Source organism: Hylobates moloch, unplaced genomic scaffold (assembly GCF_009828535.3).
Source record: "Hylobates moloch isolate HMO894 unplaced genomic scaffold, HMol_V3 SCAFFOLD_10, whole genome shotgun sequence".
Taxonomy (NCBI): Eukaryota; Metazoa; Chordata; class Mammalia; order Primates; family Hylobatidae; genus Hylobates; species Hylobates moloch.
The window spans coordinates 5,048,811-5,067,469 of NW_026652285.1; the positions used below are offsets into that span (position 1 = coordinate 5,048,811).

General features: G+C 48.1%; 1 protein-coding gene across 5 annotated transcripts in view; it reads right to left on the reverse strand.

The window, feature by feature from the left end:
* The window catches only part of TEX14 (testis expressed 14, intercellular bridge forming factor), a 129,334-nt gene that overhangs the window by 55,686 nt on the left and 54,989 nt on the right, over positions 1–18,659 (reverse strand). For 3 of the 5 annotated variants that reach the window (XM_058445649.1, XM_058445650.1, XM_058445647.1), the window contains exons 4-10: positions 14,328–14,493; positions 13,126–13,262; positions 9,007–9,088; positions 7,632–7,762; positions 6,690–6,803; positions 4,822–4,945; positions 2,563–2,741 (exon numbers count right to left, since the gene is read on the reverse strand). In XM_058445649.1, the coding sequence (XP_058301632.1) occupies positions 2,563–2,741; positions 4,822–4,945; positions 6,690–6,803; positions 7,632–7,762; positions 9,007–9,088; positions 13,126–13,262; positions 14,328–14,493 (933 nt within the window). Of the gene's footprint in view, positions 1–2,562; positions 2,742–4,821; positions 4,946–6,689; positions 6,804–7,631; positions 7,763–9,006; positions 9,089–13,125; positions 13,263–14,327; positions 14,596–18,659 lie in introns of all 5 variants that reach the window. The other 2 variants (XM_058445646.1, XM_058445648.1) reach the window with 1 other exon arrangement.

Genomic DNA, 18,659 nt, shown 5'->3' on the forward strand with positions numbered 1-18,659 from the left:
GCAGTGTAGTAAAAGTGCCTTCAAATGGTCAGGAGGGAGCGGGGCAGTTAGGAGATTGACACTACGGGTGGAGCCTCACTTGGGGAGGCTTCTGCTCCCTGAAAAGGGGTCTGGACTTAATCTTGCAGGCAATAAGGAGACCCTGAAAGCTTTTAACTCAGATTAAAAATGGACCAGATGTGAAGCTGAGCAGTTCAACTAGTGACAGTTATCTGGCCTCTGCCTGTTCCCATCTAGAAAAGTGCCATGGCTCCAGTTATACCCTAACGGCTCCCCTGCTTTTTTTCTTGAGACAGAGTCTTGCTCTGTTGCCCAGGCTGGAGTGCAGTGGCGTGAACTTGGCTCACTGCAAGCTCCGCCTCCCGGGTTCATGCCATTCTCCTGCCTCAGCTTCCCGAGTAGCCGGGACTACAGGCGCCTGCCACCATGCCTGGCTAATTTTTTGTATTTTTAGTAGAGACGGGGTTTCACTGTGTTAGCCAGGATGGTCTCGATTTCCTGACGTCGTGATCCGCCCGTCTCGGCCTCCAAAAGTGCTGGGATTACAGGCATGAGCCACCGTGTCCGGCCAGAATGGTTCCCCTGCTTTCTCTTGCCCCATCACAGCCCCTTCTCCATACACAGGAGCAAGAGGGAGGATTTTTTTTTTTTTTTTTTTTAGACCGAATTTCACTCTTGTTGACCAGGCTGGAGTGCAATGGTGCGATCTCGGCTCACTGCAACCTCTGCCTCCCGGGTTCAAGAGATTCTCTTACCTCAGCCTCCCGAGTAGCTGGGATTACAGACATGCGCCACCACGCCTGGCTAATTTTGTATTTTTAGTAGAGATGGGGTTTCTCCATGTTGGTCAGGCTGGTCTCGAACTCCCAACCTCAGGTGATCCACACACCTCAGCCTCCTAAAGTGCTGGAATTACAGGCATGAGCCACCATGCCCGGCCTAGAGGAAGGATCTTAACCTACAAATCATCCATGACCCTATACTGCTCAAAAATGCCTATCCTAAGAACACAGCATCCCAGTGTTCTTAAGATAAAATTCAAACTCCTCACCAGGGCCCACAAGGCCAAGCACGACCTGACCTCTGCCTCCTCTCCATGCAGAGGGACAAAAGGCACTCCAGGTCTGGGGAAGTGAGAGCCTTTTTGTTTCATTTGTTCAAAAAACATATGCTGAGTGCACATACGAAAAGGCCTGTTTTGGGTATTTGAGATATAGCAGTAAATAAAACAGAAATCCCTGCCTCGTGGAGCTTTTCATCTTTGAGAGAAGTTACAGAGTATGCGACAAGCAAAGATCTGGTGAGAGACCAGAAACAAAGCATCAGTGATGGGTAGATGGCAGACAAGGGTAAGAGGAAGTAGGTGGGTCTAGGCAAGGGGTCTGTCCAGTGGCTGAGGCCTCACAGAAGAGCAGAACCAATACTGGCCCAAAGGCTCAGAGGTGTGGATGGCAGTAAGGAAGCGCAGGGGAGAGCCTCTGCCTCTCAAAGCTTGGGGGCTCTCAGGAAGACTTTCACTCTTGCCAACAGGAAACTAAGCCCACTTACCAACTCCTGAATTTTGACTGCCTCTCTCACTGTGCTGAGCCCCTTGAGGGCAGAGAATGCCCTCCATGTGTATCCAGGCCAGTGCCTGGCCCAGATGTAGGAGGTGTGACAGACCATTAGGCTCATCAGCACCCATCACCTTCTCTCCTTCCGGGATGCACAGGTAAGGCACAGCTCAGCTTCCCTCCAGTAGAAGGTAACTGGGCTCTGGCCACTGCAAAGTGGGAGGCAGTAACATACCCATTTCAGACTGGCCGCAAACCCCACTGTGTCCCCTCCATGTTCTTTCTTGCTTGCTGACTGGCAGTGCAAAGAATGCAGTGGGGGATCAAGGCCTGAAAGGTGGTGAAGCTACAGATTGGAGTGACAGGGAACACTGTCCCTGCCTCCAACACACACTGGATTGCAATGTGAGAAATACACCTTGTTGTGTTAAAAGCCACTCAAAGGGCCGGGCGCAGTGGCTCACACCTGTAATCCTAGCACTTTGGGAGGCCGAAGTGGGCGAATCACCTGAGGTCGGGAGTTCGAGACCAGCCTGGCCAACATGGTGAAACTGCATCTCTACTAAAAACACAAAAATTAGCCAGGTGTGGTGGTGAGCACCTGTAATCCAAGCTACTGGGGAGGCTGAGGCAAGAGAATCGCTCGAACCCAGGAGGTGGAGGTTGCAGTGAGCCGAGATTGTGCCACTGCACTCCAGCCTGGGCAAGAGGGCAAGACTCCGCCAAAAAAAAAAAAAAAAAAAAACCGCTGAAAATTTTGGAGTGGATAATTATAGCATTTATGCACACTGGCTAATATGAGCTCTTACTTGTTAAATGTTTATTAAAATGTCTCTAAATTCCTCTAGCCTTGGCAGACAGGGTAAAGCATTTGGGACAGGTTCAGCAACTGATGGACAGGTTCATCTCACCAATGAGAAGTCCCACCGAGATCAGATTCTGTCTCTACAGGAAAGGTCCCCAAGGGAGATCAACTTCAGGACAAAGTCCCACTCCATGTTATGCCCACCTTTCCAACATATACTCCAGGTTCGTCAGCCTCGCTTCACCTGGGGAGATGATGTGGACAGCATAGGAGCTGAGGGAGCGGTGGATAAACCCCTGGAAATGCAGGTATCTCAGGGCATCAGATATCTGGAGCAGCAGGTGCACAATCACCTCCATGTGCAGCACTGGAAACTGGGACCGCTGCAAGCAAGAGATAAAATGCCAAGAAAAAAAAAAGGACTGGGGCCCTGACACTGTAGAGCATTTTGTGATTTCCAGTCTTTCCATATGATCCTCACGGTTACCAAGGATCCCCACTTTACAGATGGAGAACCTAAAGCTCAGTGAGGCTAAGTGAATGGCCTGATGTCCCAATGACTCAGGCCCCCTGGATCCAAACCTGGATTCCTTTCCCTCAGCTGAGCTGCTTCATACCACAAAAAATGAAAAGAAAGTTCTCAAAGTCTGGTATGTGCATTCAGGATTGGCCTGGGGAAAACTGACAGGGGAGGTCCCCCCATACCACCAGTAAACCTGCCCTGTCCCCTCCCTGTCCAAGCCCAAGCTGCTGGGGAGAACCTGGAAGCTCAAAGGACCCTGCAGAATGCAGATAACCAATTCAGTCCTACCCCAGTCAGATGAGACAGAAAGTGCATCCTAAGGGGACAGAAATTCACTCACATCAATGCACCTGGCTGACTAAAGTCTTAATGTGTCTCTCCCCCAGAGAAATGGTCTTTAAGGTAATACCCTCACTCAAGGGGGAAAAACAGAAAAAAACAGAATAGGAGGTCCTCAGGCAGAAGGAATGGCAAGCCATTTGGGGGAAGAGCCCTTCTTGGGGTCTCCTTACTTCTATCTAGAGTATTTAGAACAAAGTCTTGGAGGAAAAAAACCTAAATACTCCAAGAGCTCTCTAAACCTACATCTCGGACCAAAGCACCCTTTCCAGGGACTCTATACAAGCCAGCAAAGATGTCTCCAACCCCAAGGAAACTTGAGAGGTGAGAGGGGAGTGATACAGGCCTCTATAGAAAAAACTGGGAGAGAGCACTAATGAAAATGTAGGAAAATAAAGCCAGTGGCTGCTGGATTATAGTTAGTCAAAGGTGTCTGTGTTTTCTGGGTCCATTGTGCTCTTAGATGTCTGATCAAGAAGCAGGACTAGGCTGGCTGCAGTGGCTCGTACCTATAATCCCAACACTTTGGGAAGCTAAGGCAGGAGGATCGCTTGAAGCCAGGAGTTCAAGACCAGCCTGGGCAACATAGTGGGACCATGATTCTACCAAAATTTTAAAAATTAGCTGGGTGGGGGCTGGGTACAGTGGCTCAAGCCTGCAATCCCAGCACTTTAGGAGGCCAAGGCAGGTGAATCGCCTGAGGTCAGGAGTTCGAGATGATCCTGGCCAACATGGTGAAACCCCGTCTCTACTAAAAATACAAAAATTAGCTTGGTGTGGTGGGGGGTGCCTGTAATCCCAGCTACTTGGGAGGCTGAGGCATGAGGATTGCTTGAACCAGGGAGGCAGAAGCTGCAGTGAGCAGAGATCGTGCCACTGTACTCCAGCCTGGGGGACAGAAGGAGACTCTGTCTCCAAAAAAAAAAAAAAAATTAGCTGGGCACGGTGGCATGCACCTGTAGTCCCAGCTACATTGGAGGCTGATGCAGGAGGATCATTTGAGCCCAGGAGTTGGAGGTTACAGTGAGCTATGATCTCACTACTGTACTCCAGCCTGGGCAGTAGAGCAAGACCCTGTCTCAAAAAAAAGCAGGACAGGCCGGGTGCAGTGGCTCACGCCTGTAATCCCAGCACTCTGGGAGGCCGAGGTGGGTGGATCATCTGAAGTCAGGAGTTTGAGAACAGCCTGGCCAACATGGTGAAACCCCGTCTCTACTAAAAATACAAAAATTACCCAGGCATGGTGGCAGGCACCTGTAGTCCCAGCTACTCAGGAGGCTGAGGCAGAAGAATCACTTGAATCCAGGAGGTGCAGGTTGCAGTGAGCCAAGATCGTGCCACTGCACTCCAGCCTAGGCATCAGAGGGACTCTGTCTCAAAAAAAAAAAAAAAGGCAGAACTGACAATAACAAAACCGTACTAGTTCTGACCATGTGCTTATCAGCCTTAAATAGCATGTTATACAGCACCTATAAAGCAAAGAATAAAGATATTTATCTTCCATGCATGCAGAAATGGGATCGCCACAGCTGGGGCAAGAGGGTGAGGAGGGTAGAAACTGGGAGGGCAGCAATGGAAAATCCATGGAAACAGCAGTTTACTCGTTCATGAAGGACACTGAACAATGTGCCGATAGTGACGCGCTCGTACACAAGGCGGGTTTTCTCTAAGTCCTGGGAGAGACACACAGCCATCAACTGTAGCAGGTAGGGGTGCCGCAGCTTGCTGCAAAAGAAAAGAAGCTTCAGATAAGGTAGGGGAGAGGAGGACATGATGAAAAAATGAGCGTAGGCCTTTTGAACACATTCTAAACAAATACCATTTGTATACAATGTTTTCTTTTCTTTTCTTTTCTTTTTTTTTGAGACAGAGTCTCACTCTATTGCCCAGTCTGGAGTGCAGTGGGGTGATCTCTCGGCTCACTGCAACCTCCACCTCCCGGGTTCAAGCGATTCTACTGCCTCAGCCTTCCAAGTAGCTGGCATTACGGGTGCCCACCACCACTTGCGGCTAATTTTTGTATTTCTAGTAGAGACAGGGTTTTACTATGTTGGCCAGGCTGGTCTTGAACTCCTGACCTCAGGTCATCCACCTGCCTTGGCCTCCCAAAGTGCTGGGATTACAGGTGTGAGCCATTGCACCTGGCCTTTTGTATACAATGTTTTCTAAGAAAACAGGATGAGGTGTTGGCGAGGGTTTCTGTTGGAATCTGTGGCCCTAACTGATGAGACCTTGAGAGCTTAGAGCCATCAATGACAACAATGACAATGTGGCTAAGAGCTCCTGTATTCTTTGCATACACCGTCTCAGATCCTAACAACCGCCTGCAAGAAATGTATCATTATACTCATTTTATAGAAGAGGAGACAAACATCAAGGAAATGTCAGGGCCTGGTGCAGTGGCTCACGTCTGTAATCCCAGCACTTTGGGATGCCAAGGTGGGCAGATCACTTGAAATCAGGAGTTTGAGGCCAGCCTGGCCAAGATAATGAAACCCTGTCTCTACTGAAAATACAAAAGTTAGCCAGGTGTAGTGGCGCATGCCAGTAGTCCCAGCTACTCAGGAGGCTGAGGCCTGGGAATCGCTTGAGCCCAGGAGGTGGAGGTTGCAGTGATCCTAGATGGTGCCACTGCACCCCAGCCTGGGCGACAGAGTGAGACTCAATCCTACCCCCCTGCAAAAAAGAAGAGGAAGAAATATGTCAGGAATTCACCCAAGGTTGCACGCCCGACTCAGTCTCATGTCAAAGTCTATGTTGCCCAGGCTCCTTCTTTCAGCTTCCTTTGGTTCCTTCATGCCAACTTCCACAAAAAGAATGTGGCCTCTCTGCAAGCCTCCTGCAGAAGTTGAGGAGCCTTCTTAGGAGAGAGCTCGATGAGCCTGGGTCCACTGAATGAATGAATCAAGAACCTGTCCTAGCAAGAGCAGAAGGACCTAACTCTGGGTCCGCTGCATGAATGAATCAAGAGCCTGTCCTAGCAAGAGCAGAAGGACTTAACTCTGGAGCCATAGGAACCCTAAGGTCTGGAGATCCATGAGCCTGTCCTCAATGGCACAGACATGTCCTCACACATCCGGATCTTAAGCAAGCCATGCTCTATGAAAACAGGATAGCCACATGCCGTCCTGATAGGCACAGGGCCCAAAGTGGGTGGACTCAGGGATTGTAGCATGAGAACCAGAAGGGCCTGCATGGAGGCTGCAGCATTCAGAGACATGGGTTACAGGGCGGCTGACAGCTGACAGAGGCCCTCACCACCACTGTCCCCACTGCTCAGACTACTCATTAACTTCTCTTCCTCTTTCTTGGCAGCCCTTGGAAGTCAAGTCAATTTCAACAGTGAGGAAATGCTGAGACAGAGTGGCTGGAGCTCCCTATCCCAGGCACAGAGCTGAATAGCCCAGAACCTGGGTCTGTAGAGAGACCTGGACCTATAAGGGGCCTGGGCCTTGGGCTTCCTTCTCACCTGCTGTGTTCCTGCTCAGCAATTAACAAGTCGGCCAGCCGCAGCTTGCTGCAGTGTGGGTGGGTGGGGAGATTCAGCTCTTTCACTGTGACCCTGCTCCCATTCCACACTAGGCTACAAGGACAGGAAAGAGTTTCAGCAGAAAGGAGTGAGCAGCCACTTACTCCTTCAATGAATGAGCTTTCCTAAGCAAGGACCAGAGAAGTGGTCTCCACACAGAACCTGCAATGCCCACTGGGCACTACTGGGTCCTCCCTCCCACTACCCACCCCCAGGTACTAAAGCACCCTGGAGAACTTAGGTATAGATGGTGGGAAGTCACTGAATGCAAGGGAGGGAGTGACTTGATCAGGTTTGTATTAAAAAACACAATGGTACCAGCAATGTGGGGAATGGGTAGGGGAGGGGTGGTCCAGAGAATGGGAAGCCAGTTAGGAGACCACTCCAGGTGAGGGATGGTGAAGACTTGGGCAAAGGCAGCAGCAATAAAACAGCTTCTATAGGGGCCTCATTACCCTTGACCTGTATCAGAGGCAAGATAGTCACTACCAAGCTGCCTCTCATTCTTTAGCAAGCAGAGACATTAAAGTATTGTAATGAGTAATCTTTCAGAAAAGCGGTTCTCCCCCAGAGACATATGGCAATGTCTGTAAGACAGTTTGGTTGTCACAGCTGTGGGGGCTGTAAGGGACTGCAACTGGCACTAGTGGGTAGAGACCAGGGACTTCTAAACATTCTACAATGCACAGGACTACTCCCAACAACAAAGGATCATCTAGCCAAAAATGGTAATAGTGTCCTGGCTGAGAACCCTGATTTAGACAGATGTTCTTAGGTGTTCCCTGTGTTTGAGGAGAAACTCCCCACACATAAGGAAGTCACATGCAGCCCACTCTTCCCCTGAAACTGAATCAGACCTCCCACTGGCCAGCCCCCACTTACTTGGTCATGACCATGTAGGGGCTGCTGAAGAAAGAGAAGGTGGGCTCATCATCAGCTTGAATCACTTCCTTTTCTCCAATGACCGGAAGAGATCCTAAATAGGCCATCTGTGTCGCCCCAGTAAGATAAAACTGAAACCAAGGCATAGCCTCAAATTATGGGGAGAAGGGAGGAAAAGCAGAATACATCCAGAATCTTATCAGCCAGCTAAAAGAATGATAGCTGCTATTTATCAACTTTCTGAATACCCCTATGCACTGGGCTTTTTTTTTTTTTCTTTGAGACAGGGTATCACTGTCACTCAGGCTGGAGCATATGACATGATCTTGGCTCACTGCAGCCTTGACCTCCCGGGCTCAAGCGATCCTCCCATCCCACCCTCCCAAGTAGCTGGGATTACAAGCATGCACCACCACACCTGGCTAATTTTTTTTTTTTTTTAATAGAGGCAGGCTTTTGCCATGTTGGCTGGTGTCAAACTCCTGGGCTCAAGTGATCCACCCACCTTGGTCTCCCAAAGTGCTAAGATTATAGGCATGAGCCACCAGGCCTCACCACAACTCTTTATATTATCTTTAATCTTTCTAAAAACCTTTCAAGGTTTTATTATTTCCCTTTTGTTCTTTTCCCTGAAGAAACTGAGGCTCATAGAAAGAAGTCAGATGCCTCAAGTGCCATGGGTGGGACTGAGAAGCCCATTGTGGCCTCCACAGCACCCAGGATTGTGTGTGGCCAAATGTGATATTCCTCCTCTCCCTCCCCACCAGGCTGCCTCAGCACAATGAACAGAACAGGGAGTAGGGCTGGGCGAGTTGGCTCACGCCTGTAATCCCAGCACTTTGAGAGGCCAAGGCGGGTGGACTGATTGAGTCCAGAAGATGGAGACCAGCCTGGGCAACATGGCGAAATCCCATCTCTACTAAAAATACAAGTAACCAGGCATGGTGGCACACGTCTGTGATCCCAGCTACTTGGAAGGCTGAGGCACCAGAATTGCTTGAACCCAGTAGGCAGAGGTTGCAGCAGTGAGCCGAGATCGTGCCACTGCACTCCAGCCTGGGAAACAGAGCCAGATTCTGTCTCAAAAAAATAATAATTAAAAATTAAAAACTAAAAATTAATTAATTAAAAGATCATTTTCTAAACTCAAGTGTAGCCCAGGGTCATCCAAGGGAATTCTCTGGGGTTTTCACAATTTGTTAGTAAGACAGGAACACTAAGAGATACCTTTCCCTCAATAGGGGCAAAAAAGAAAAGAACAACACTTTGGTGAGGATAAGGAGGCAGGAGTTGGACAAAGGTGGGAGATGGGACTGGGACCCGATGATTCTCCAGTTAGTCCTGCAAACACTGGCTGTCAGTGGCAACCTCTTACCTTCCCGAAACCAAAGCTGTAGATATTTTGAGCAGAAATGACTCCAGCTTTAAGCAGTTGGTTAGGAGAGCCATTAGGGGTTCTAGAAATATTTAAAAGAGGAAAAAAACTCAGAATTAACCACTCATATCCAGAATAATAATGCTGAACCAAGTTTTCAGAAGGTGTAGTTGATTTTGTCTTTACTGCTAGACTTTTTGTTACAAAACTAGAGATGATGTAACAGCCAGCCTCTGAGAGGGCCTCTATGATTCTCACTTACCAGTATGCATAACCTTGTGTAGCACCTCACAGGTCAGATGGCGCTGACCTGTTAACTCATTTTTGACTGTTAAAGTGCAAAACAGTGATAGTCTGTCACTTTGAGGCTAAATCTACCAAGGCTTCGGCCCTGATCTCTCTTGGATCATTTGCTCTGCCAGCTGCCATGATATGAGGACATTCAAGCAGCCCTAGGGGGAGGCTCAATGCCCAGCACCAATTTGCCAGCCATGTAAACGAGCCATCTTGGAACTGAATTGTCCATCTTCAGTCAAGCCTTCAGATGAATACAGCTCTAACTAACATCTTAACTGCAACTTCATTAGAAATTCTGAGCCAGAACAACCTAGTTAAACCATTCCCTGATTCCTGACCCACAGAAATTGTGTGAGATAAAAATGTTATTGTTTGAGGCTGCTAAGTTTGGGGGGTGATTCATTATGCAGCAATAGATAACAAATACAGATGGTCAGTGTTGGAAATAACCATAAGCACATCTTGTCCAGTTTTTTCATTATATAGGCAAAAAAATGAAGTCCAGGAAAAGGAAACTTGCTGGCCTGAGGTCATAAAATGCAGCAGTGACCAGACCTTGATGTTGCTCATTCCAGCCACTATTCTTCCCACATTCCACACTCAAACCACCACCTGTGCATCAGGGTCCCCCTTCACTGAAGGTGTCTTGGAAGAAGGGGTGATGCCTCGTATTTCTTTGGCTCCCAGAACCTGGCATGGTGCCATGCAGTAGGTGCTCAGTTAATGCTTGCCAATTCAGTACTTTCAGCTCAGACTGAAGGAAAAAACATCCTACCGCCACCAGAGGCACTTTCCTTTTCTTGGCAAATGGCAAAGGAGCTGGGAGACGATGCATATTCAGGGCCAGCCCTACCTCAGGTCTGTGAGGCCCCACATGCCACTATTAGAGAACGGATGTAAATGCTTTACTTCTTTTCTATTTCTTCAGCAACTCATCAGTGCCAAGCTGTCCTGTCTCTGCTTTAAGCTGCTATGCTATTGAGGAGAAGACTCTGAAGTTTAGACTGAGATAAACTGAGCATCCCAATTTATACCTGGTATCTTAGCACCATTATTGATAGTTTCCCTTTCACTCTCGAAACAGCCAAAAGATAATAAGCTATATGGTCACTCTCACTTGAGTAAACAGACCATAAGAAAAAGGCCACTTTTCTACACCAAATCATCAGTCTCTTCTTAAAATAAGGCTTATGTGCTTAGGCCTCAAAAGATCTAGGAGACAGTGGACCGTTTCTTGCCCAGGGGAACAGACCTTGTGCTGACAGTGAGGGTGTCAGCCTCCAGCAGCAGTGGAACTGGGGGTTACCAGTGACGAGGCCTCCTGCCTTGCACTCTGGGGCCTCTGGGCAGTACATGGCTCTTTGGAAGGGAGAGTTCTTTCTAAGCAAAAGAGCCGAGTGTTCTCAAACAGTGACCTGGGCAACAACTGCAGTTCAGACCAACATTTCCTGCTCTCTTACCTAAATTTCTCAGCACACATCTATATAACTAAACTCGGCTGGGTTAAGGGGAGAAAAAAACTAACTCCAGTCATCTACAGCCATCGGTCGTCAACTCAGTGCTTTTCTTCCTTCCCCGTCCAAGCTCTGTGCAAACACACACGTGTAAGGAATCTTATCTGACATGGCACCACTCACAAATCTCAGAGGCTAACTCTAATTTCAAGAATTTGTGTGGTTTTTTACATTAAGAGGAGGGGGGGCGGGCACGGTGGCTCACGCCTGTAATCCCAGCATTTCAGGAGGCAGAGGCAGGTGGATCACCTGAGGTCAGGAATTCCAGACCAGCCTGGCCATGGTGAACCCCCATCTCTACTAAAAATATAAAATTAGCCAGGTGTGCTAATTTTATATTAGTCAAAGCTACTCAGGAGGCTGAGGCAGGAGAATTGCTTGAACCTAGGAGACAGAGGTTGCGGTGAGCCGAGATTGCATGGACTCCTGCCTGGGCGACAGAGAAGACTCAGTCTAAAAAAAAAAAAAAAAAAAGTGGGGGAAGAGGAGTGTATTTCCATGTAAGCATTCCACTAACCCCGTAAGAATGTTTCCTCTAATTCTAAACTAGATGCTGTATCTAGATGAGTAACTAAGATTGTAAAAGCTCATCCACACTTACACTTGGGTTTTCCTTTCAGGCTCACTCATGAGCCTCCTCTCCTTGTACAGAGCCCTACCATGCACCAAGCAGCTAAGGGTTAGTAGCAATGAATAGGACAGACACAGCCCCTGTGCTCTTGGAATTCACAATTTAATTGGAAAACTGGAGAAGAATATACACAAATAAAATAATGGCAAACTATGACAATTCTCTAAACTCTGAAGGAGGGGTCTCCATACAAGCGCCAGGGGCAGAGGCAGGAGATGAGGGGGAGGGCTTGGATGAGGCAGGGCCTCCAAGGCCGGATAAGGGATTTCTAAACTTATCCTAATAGCCATGGGGAAGGTCCTTAAGGAGTTTTAGCAGAGTGGTACAACCTGATTTCCATTATTTTACTTTTATTTGATTATTTTATTTTTATTTTTTGAGACAGGATCTCGCTCTGTCACCCAGTCTGGAGAGCAGTTGCATGATCCTGGCTTGCTGCAACCTCTACCTCCCAGATACAAGTGATCCTCTCACCTCAGCCTCCAGAGTAGCTGGAACTATGAGGAACACACCAACACACTTGGGTAATTTTTTTTTTTTTGAGATGGCGTATTGCTCTGTCACCCAGGCTGGAGTGCAGTGGTGCGATCTCGGCTCACTGCAACCTCCGCCTCCTGGGTTCAAGTGATTCGCCTGCCTCAGCCTCCTGAGTAGCTGGGATTACAGGCGCGCCACCACACCCAGCTAATTTTTGTATTTTTAGTAGAGATGGGGTTTCACCATGTTGGCCAGGCTGGTCTCGAACTCCTGACCTCAGGTGATCCACCCACCTCAACCTCCGAAAGTGATTACAGGTGTGAGCCACTGTACCCAGCCACCTGATTTCCATTTTTGAAAGGTCATTCTGGATGCTGAGTAAAGAGCCAAAACTGGCCAGAGTGGCAGGCAGCACAGCAGTTAGGAGTTAACGGGATCAGGAACTCATCTCGCCTGAGAAGCCAGCAGCATCCAATCTTCAGAGGAAAGCCAGGACTCAAAGTGCATGAATGACAGGACAAGGAAGCCTGCAAAAGTGTGGTGAGCCCAGCTACCCTGCTTACAGAAAGAGATGCCATCAGAAAAAAAGCCAAACGGGAAGGATTCTCTACATATAAACCCTAAGTCAACCAATCCCAGAGAAGTTAAAATGACACTCCTCCCTTCCAAGCTTAAAGCTGAGCATGGAGAGAAGCATGGAGCCCACTTCCTGCAGCTGTGATGGGAGAAGAGGTGGCTGCCCAACCAGCTGGCAGCAAGTCTCTCAAATCAGCTGAAAATAGCCCAAGAAACTGTAAGTTAAGCATTTGTGGTCTTTTGCAACCTTAGTAATAAAGGAACACTCTTTCTATGGTTCAGGAAATGACAAAAAAGCCAGCCAGGTGCCCTGCTGGGTAAGGGTTTTCTGCTGGGCTCCTCAGACCTGAGATGTTCCCCTTCTGCTAACCACAGGGTGGTTTCCACCGGAGCCCACACTCATTCCTCTCACACCTTCTCAGGGAGAGGGGAGAGAGGGCCAAAGGTGATCCTCTGGCCTTCCTTCATCAGGGCCAAGCCTTTTCTTTCCAAGCTCACCCCTTTGGATGGGCCAGATGCCAGAGAGCACTGATGTGGAGGAGCTGAGGCAACCCATGCTGCAGGGCTCCCACAAGGAAGGCTGGATGATGGAGAATATCCCATTCTGCTCGAGGCAGTACTCACCCCTGCACGAGGCCCCCAAACCAGGGTGGGCTGTAGACAAGCCGCTGCGGGGAGTCTATCTTCTTCAGGAGGTCATAAGAGAAGCCCTGGATGATGGCCTGCATGTGTGAGGCACAGCGCTGCATGAACTCCACTATCTGCAAAACATCGCAGAGATGCCCAGTGCGGGAACACCAGTTCTCAATGGAATGGAACCTTGGGTATGAAGATAAATGGTCCGAGGAGCTGAGAGCCCCCAGCAGAAAAACTTCTCGAAAGGAAAGGCCCCAGGTGATTTTCTAAAGGTATGGAATGTTTTCAGGGAGAGGATTTAGGGCAACAATTTCCTCCAACTCCCTCCTTCAACAGATGAGGAAACCAAGGCCAAGAGGAGTAAAATTGCTGGCCCAGGGCCCAACAGGCTTTAAAAAGCAGGAGCCCCAGGAAGGAGACTGCACACAGGGGCCTGGAACTGTACCTGCCCTTTGAGTTTTACAATTATGTTATTTAGTCTTCATTAAAACACATCAGACCAGCTGGGCACGGTGGCTCATGCCTGTAATTCCAGCACTTTGGGAGGCCAAGGTGGGCGAATCACCTGAGTCAGGAGTTCGAGACCAGCCTGGCCAACATGGAGATACCCTGTCTTTACTGAAAATACAAAAGTTAGCTGAGTGTGGTGGTGCATGCCTGTAATCCGAGCTACTCAGGAGGCTGAGGCAGGAGAATTGCTTGAGCCCAGGAGGCGGAGGTTGCAGTGAGCTGAGCTTGCGCCACTGCACTCCAGCCTGGGCAACAGACTCCTTCCCAAAAAAAAAAAAAAAAAAAAAAAATTCCTACCTGCCAAGCAAAGTTACTTAAGGTCAGTGGGCCTCAGTTTCCCCAACTGTACAATAAGGACAATAATAGTACTTACCTGAGAGGTTGTTATGAAGATTGAGTTAATATAAAAACATTTAAAACAACATCTGAGTCATGGTAAGTGCTAGCTTAAATGGGTCAGACAAAATTACAGTTGTTTGCCTTTCCCATAGAATGGATGAGTAGAAAGGTTCACTAGACCTGCTGGAAGTTTTGCAGCTGGCTAACTTGCTTCGATCCAAGCCTGAGACTCCAGTACCAATACTAAGGCCACTGCATGCTCTGTGATGACCACTGGGAGCCTGACCCTTAGCCCTGTGCTCTTCTAGTGGGCATGGCTACAGAGTGGGACCCACCCTTACCTGGGTGCTACGCTCCTTTCCTGCTGTCAAAGCCCAAGTCTTCGGGTTTTGACCCCTCTCATCGTGGAGTCGCAGGTCACCTCCTGCATCCAGCAGTTTGCTAAGGATCCACTGATTGCCCGAAAATGCTGCTGCATGGACAGGGGTGCTCCCATCAAAGCAGCGGCTGGGGAGGGAAATGGGTACAATGGATGTCCATGGCAATGCTCCTGCATTCCATGGAGCGGGCCTCAGTGTGCAACACAGGGCTCCCATTCTACAAGGCAACCTTGGTGACAAGGAATATAACAACATCATGTGTGAGGCCCCTGTCTGTGCCCACAGGAACTTTCTACACACACACACACACACACACACACACACACACACACACCTTTTTTTTCCCTCCTTTACTCAACCCTTCAAGGAAGTACCATTTCCCAATTTACAGATGAGGAAACAAAACGGCAAAGCTGAGGTTCATTCCCAGGCATAGATCTGGTTCCAAATCCAATTTTCTTTCCCCAGCACCCTGATATTGGCTGCCCGGAAACAATGTCTTCACATCTGCAGTGTCCTGGGATCAGGCTAGTCAAGCACAGCCTAACAAGGCACCACCTCCCTCATTTGAGAATGTCTCCCCACAGCCCCTCAAAAAAATCCTGTGGTACAGCACAAAAATTTGGCATCAGCAATGCAGTCAAGGATCTACACCTCAGAAAAATTTCACCTCAGAAAAATTTCAACAAAGCCAGTAAACTGTCTGAGGCATGAAGGGACAGCCTTTAATATGTCCAGGATATGGTGAGGATATGATGTATAGCCTTAGTTTCCTAACCTAGCTACACATCAGAATCACCAGGGAACTTTCTCTCTTTAACTGAAAAACACAAATAGGAGGAGGAGGAAGGGAAAAAAAAAGAAGAAAGAAGGAGAAGGAGGAGGAGGAGAAGAAGGAGAAGAAGAAGAAGGAGGAGGAGAAGAAGGAGAAGAAGAGGAGGAGAGGGAGGGAAGGGGGAGGAGGAGAAAGAAAATAAAAGGATGATGAAGAGAAGATAAGAAAAATGTCCTCCAACTCCAGACACCCAGTTCTCTTACCAAGATGCAATTACTATTACAAGTTTTTGTATCCTTCTGGAAATGTTCTATGTATATACAAGTATAAATAAGAATACACTATACAGGCCGGGCTTGGTGGCTCACACCTGTAATCCCAGCACTTTGGGAGGCCGAGGCAGGTGGATCACGAGGTCAGGAGATTGAGGCCATCCTGGCTAACACAGTGAAACCCTGTCTCTACTAAAAATACAAAAAAATTAGCCAGGCATAGGTGGTGCACGCCTGTAGTCCCAGTTACTCAGGAGGCTGCGGCACGAGAAAAGGCATAATGGCGTAAAACCTGGGAGGCGGAGCTTGCAGTGAGCCGAGATCGTGCCACCGCACTCTAGCCTGGGAGACAGAGCGAGACTCTGAATACGCTATACAAACTCTTCTGTAGCTACATATTTTCTTTTCTTTTCTTTTCTTTTTTTTTTGAGATGGAGTTTTGCTCTCATCACCCAGGCTGGAGTGCAATGGCGTGATCTTGGCTCACTGCAACCTCCGCCTCCCAGGCTCAAGTGGTACTTCTGCCTCAGCCTCCTGAGTAGCCGGGATTACAGGTGCCCGCCACCCACACCCAGTTAATTTTTGTATTTTTAGTGGAGACAGGGTTTCACCATGTTGCCCAGGCTGGTCTCGAACTCCTGACCTCAGGTGATCCACCCACCTCAGCCTCCCAAGGTGCTGGGATTACAAGAGTGAACCACCGCGCCCAGCTACATATTTTCATTAAAGAATCTGTCTTGGAGAAATTTCCATATGAGAAACTACAAGCCATCTCCATTCTTTTTAACAGCTGCATAGTATGCCAATGAGTGGGTATATCATAATTTAGTTAATAAGCCGCTGGGATAGCTGTCAAAAGCACAGATTCTCAGACTACACCTTACACTGACTGAAACAAAATCTGCAAGCACAGGACCCAGGAATGTAGTTTTGTTTTGTTTTTCAAATTCCCCTGGTGATACTAATGAGGCTGGCCTGCACCCAGGCATATAGGAACCACTGATCCCATTGGTTCTCACTGTAGGCTCTCTCCCACTGCTGAGCAGAGAAGCAGTCCAGCACACTGCATTGTGGGAACCACAATATCCTCCTTGCTGCACAAACAGCTTTGTATAATGTCTTACCATCTTCTTTTTTGTTTTTTGGGTTTGTTTTTTTTTTTTTTTTTTTTTTTGAGGCGAAGTCTCGCTCTTGTCCCCCAGGCTGCAATGCAATGGCGCAATCTCGGCTCACTGCAACCTCCGCCTCTCAGGTTCAAGAGATTCTCCTGCCTCAGCCTCCCAAGTAGCTGGAATTACAGGCACCTGCCACCATGCCCAGGTAATTTTTTTATTTTTAGTAGAGAAGAGGTTTCATCATGTTGGCCAGGCTGGTCTCAAACTCTTGACCTCAGGTGATCTGCCTGCCTCAGCCTCCCAAAGTGCTGGGATTACAGGCAAGAGCCACTGTGCCCAGCCTGTCTTACCATCTTCTAGTCATTCCTCCCACAAACAGTAAGAAAGCTGGGTTAGGAGAGAGATTATATTATTTCTCATTTCTCATGAATGCTAAGGAGGAAAGGAATAATGATTTATACCCAGCTAAGCTTACAAGAGAATCCAGGTCCACCTGGTATCAAAATGTGTACTATCATATTTATTTATTGTAAAGCATAAAAACTGGAGTCTCTGCATAGCCAACTCGGAAGTTTATTTTATTTGGTACACACAGTGTTCAAAAAAATTGAAATAGTGGGCAATATTTAACATTTGGGAGATTTCATTTATTTGTTTATTTATTTTGAGACAGTCTCGGTCTGTCGCCCAGGCTGGAGTGCAGTGGTGCAATCTCGGCTCACTGCAACCTCCGCCTCCTGGGTTGAAGAGATTCTCCTGCCTGAGCCTCCTGAGTTAGCTAGGACTACAGGCGCCCGCCACCATGGCCGGCTAATTTTTTTTTTTTTTCGTATTTTTAGTAGAGATGGGGTTTCACCATGTTGACAAGGATGGTCTCGATCTCCTGACCTCATGATCCACCCACCCTGGACTTCCAAAGTGCTGGAATTACAGGCGTGAGCCACTGCGCCCGGCAACATTTGGGAGATTTCAAATTAAAAACTGGGATTTCCAGCTCTTGGAAATTCGGAAGATCTGGCTTTCCTGGCTCCCTTTCCTGCCCAACAGCAATAGATCCCTGACCCTCCTCAGAGAAAACCTAAACCCAGTTACTTGGTTCAGCAGGCATCTGATTTGTGACTTCAACAGGTCCAGTCCATCATAGCGTTTCCACTGAGCATATAGGAATAAAGCCTCCTGGCTGGGTGCGGTGGCTCACGCCTATAATCCTAGCACATCGGGAGGCGAGGCGGGTGGATCATCTGAGGTCAGGAGTTTGAGACCAGCCTAGCCAACATGGTGAAACCCCGTCTCTACTAAAAATACAAAAATTAGCCGGGCATAGTGATGTGTGCCTATAATCCCAGCTACCTGGAAGGCTGAGGCAAGAGAATTGCTGGAACCCTGTAGGCAGAGGCTGCAGTGAGCCAAGACTGTGCCACAGCACTCCAGCCTGGGTGACAAGGCGAGACTCCATCTCAAAAAAAAAAAAAAAAAAAGAAGCCTCTTGGCTGGGTGTGGTGGCTCACACCTAAAATCCCAGCACTTTGAGGGGCTGAGGCAAATGAATCACCTGAGGTCAGGAATTCAAGACCAGCCTGGACAACATGGCAAAACTAAAAATACAAAAATTAGTCAGGTGTGGTGGTGCACGCCTGTAGTCCCAGGTACTTGGGAGGGTGAGGCAGGAGAATTGCTTGAACCCAGGAAGCAGAGGTTGCAGTGAGCGAAGATCGCACCACTGCACTCCACCTGGAAAGCAGAGCGAGACTTCATCAAAAACAAAAAAAGGAATAAAGCCTCCTCCCAGAAATTCCCCTTCACCTTGATCAGATAAAAATTTTTTAAAAACTTTTTTTCCTGGTACCTCTCTGCAGTTAATCATCAGATATTTTTTAAGTCACATGAAAATGTTCCTAACCACAAAATACAAAGCCATAGGGATTTGCCATCCTCTCTTGTTCTTGTCCCTTTCCACTTCCTTCCTGGCATTGCCTGGCATTACAAGTGTCCTTCCTGGATACTTGAAAAAGGGAACTTCTTTAAACTCTGAGGTCTTCAGAAGCTGGGCTCCTTCCTGGTCTCAGCTGTGTCATTAATACTATGTACCATATTATGGGCTAGTCTCAATTCCCTGATCTTGAAAATTAAA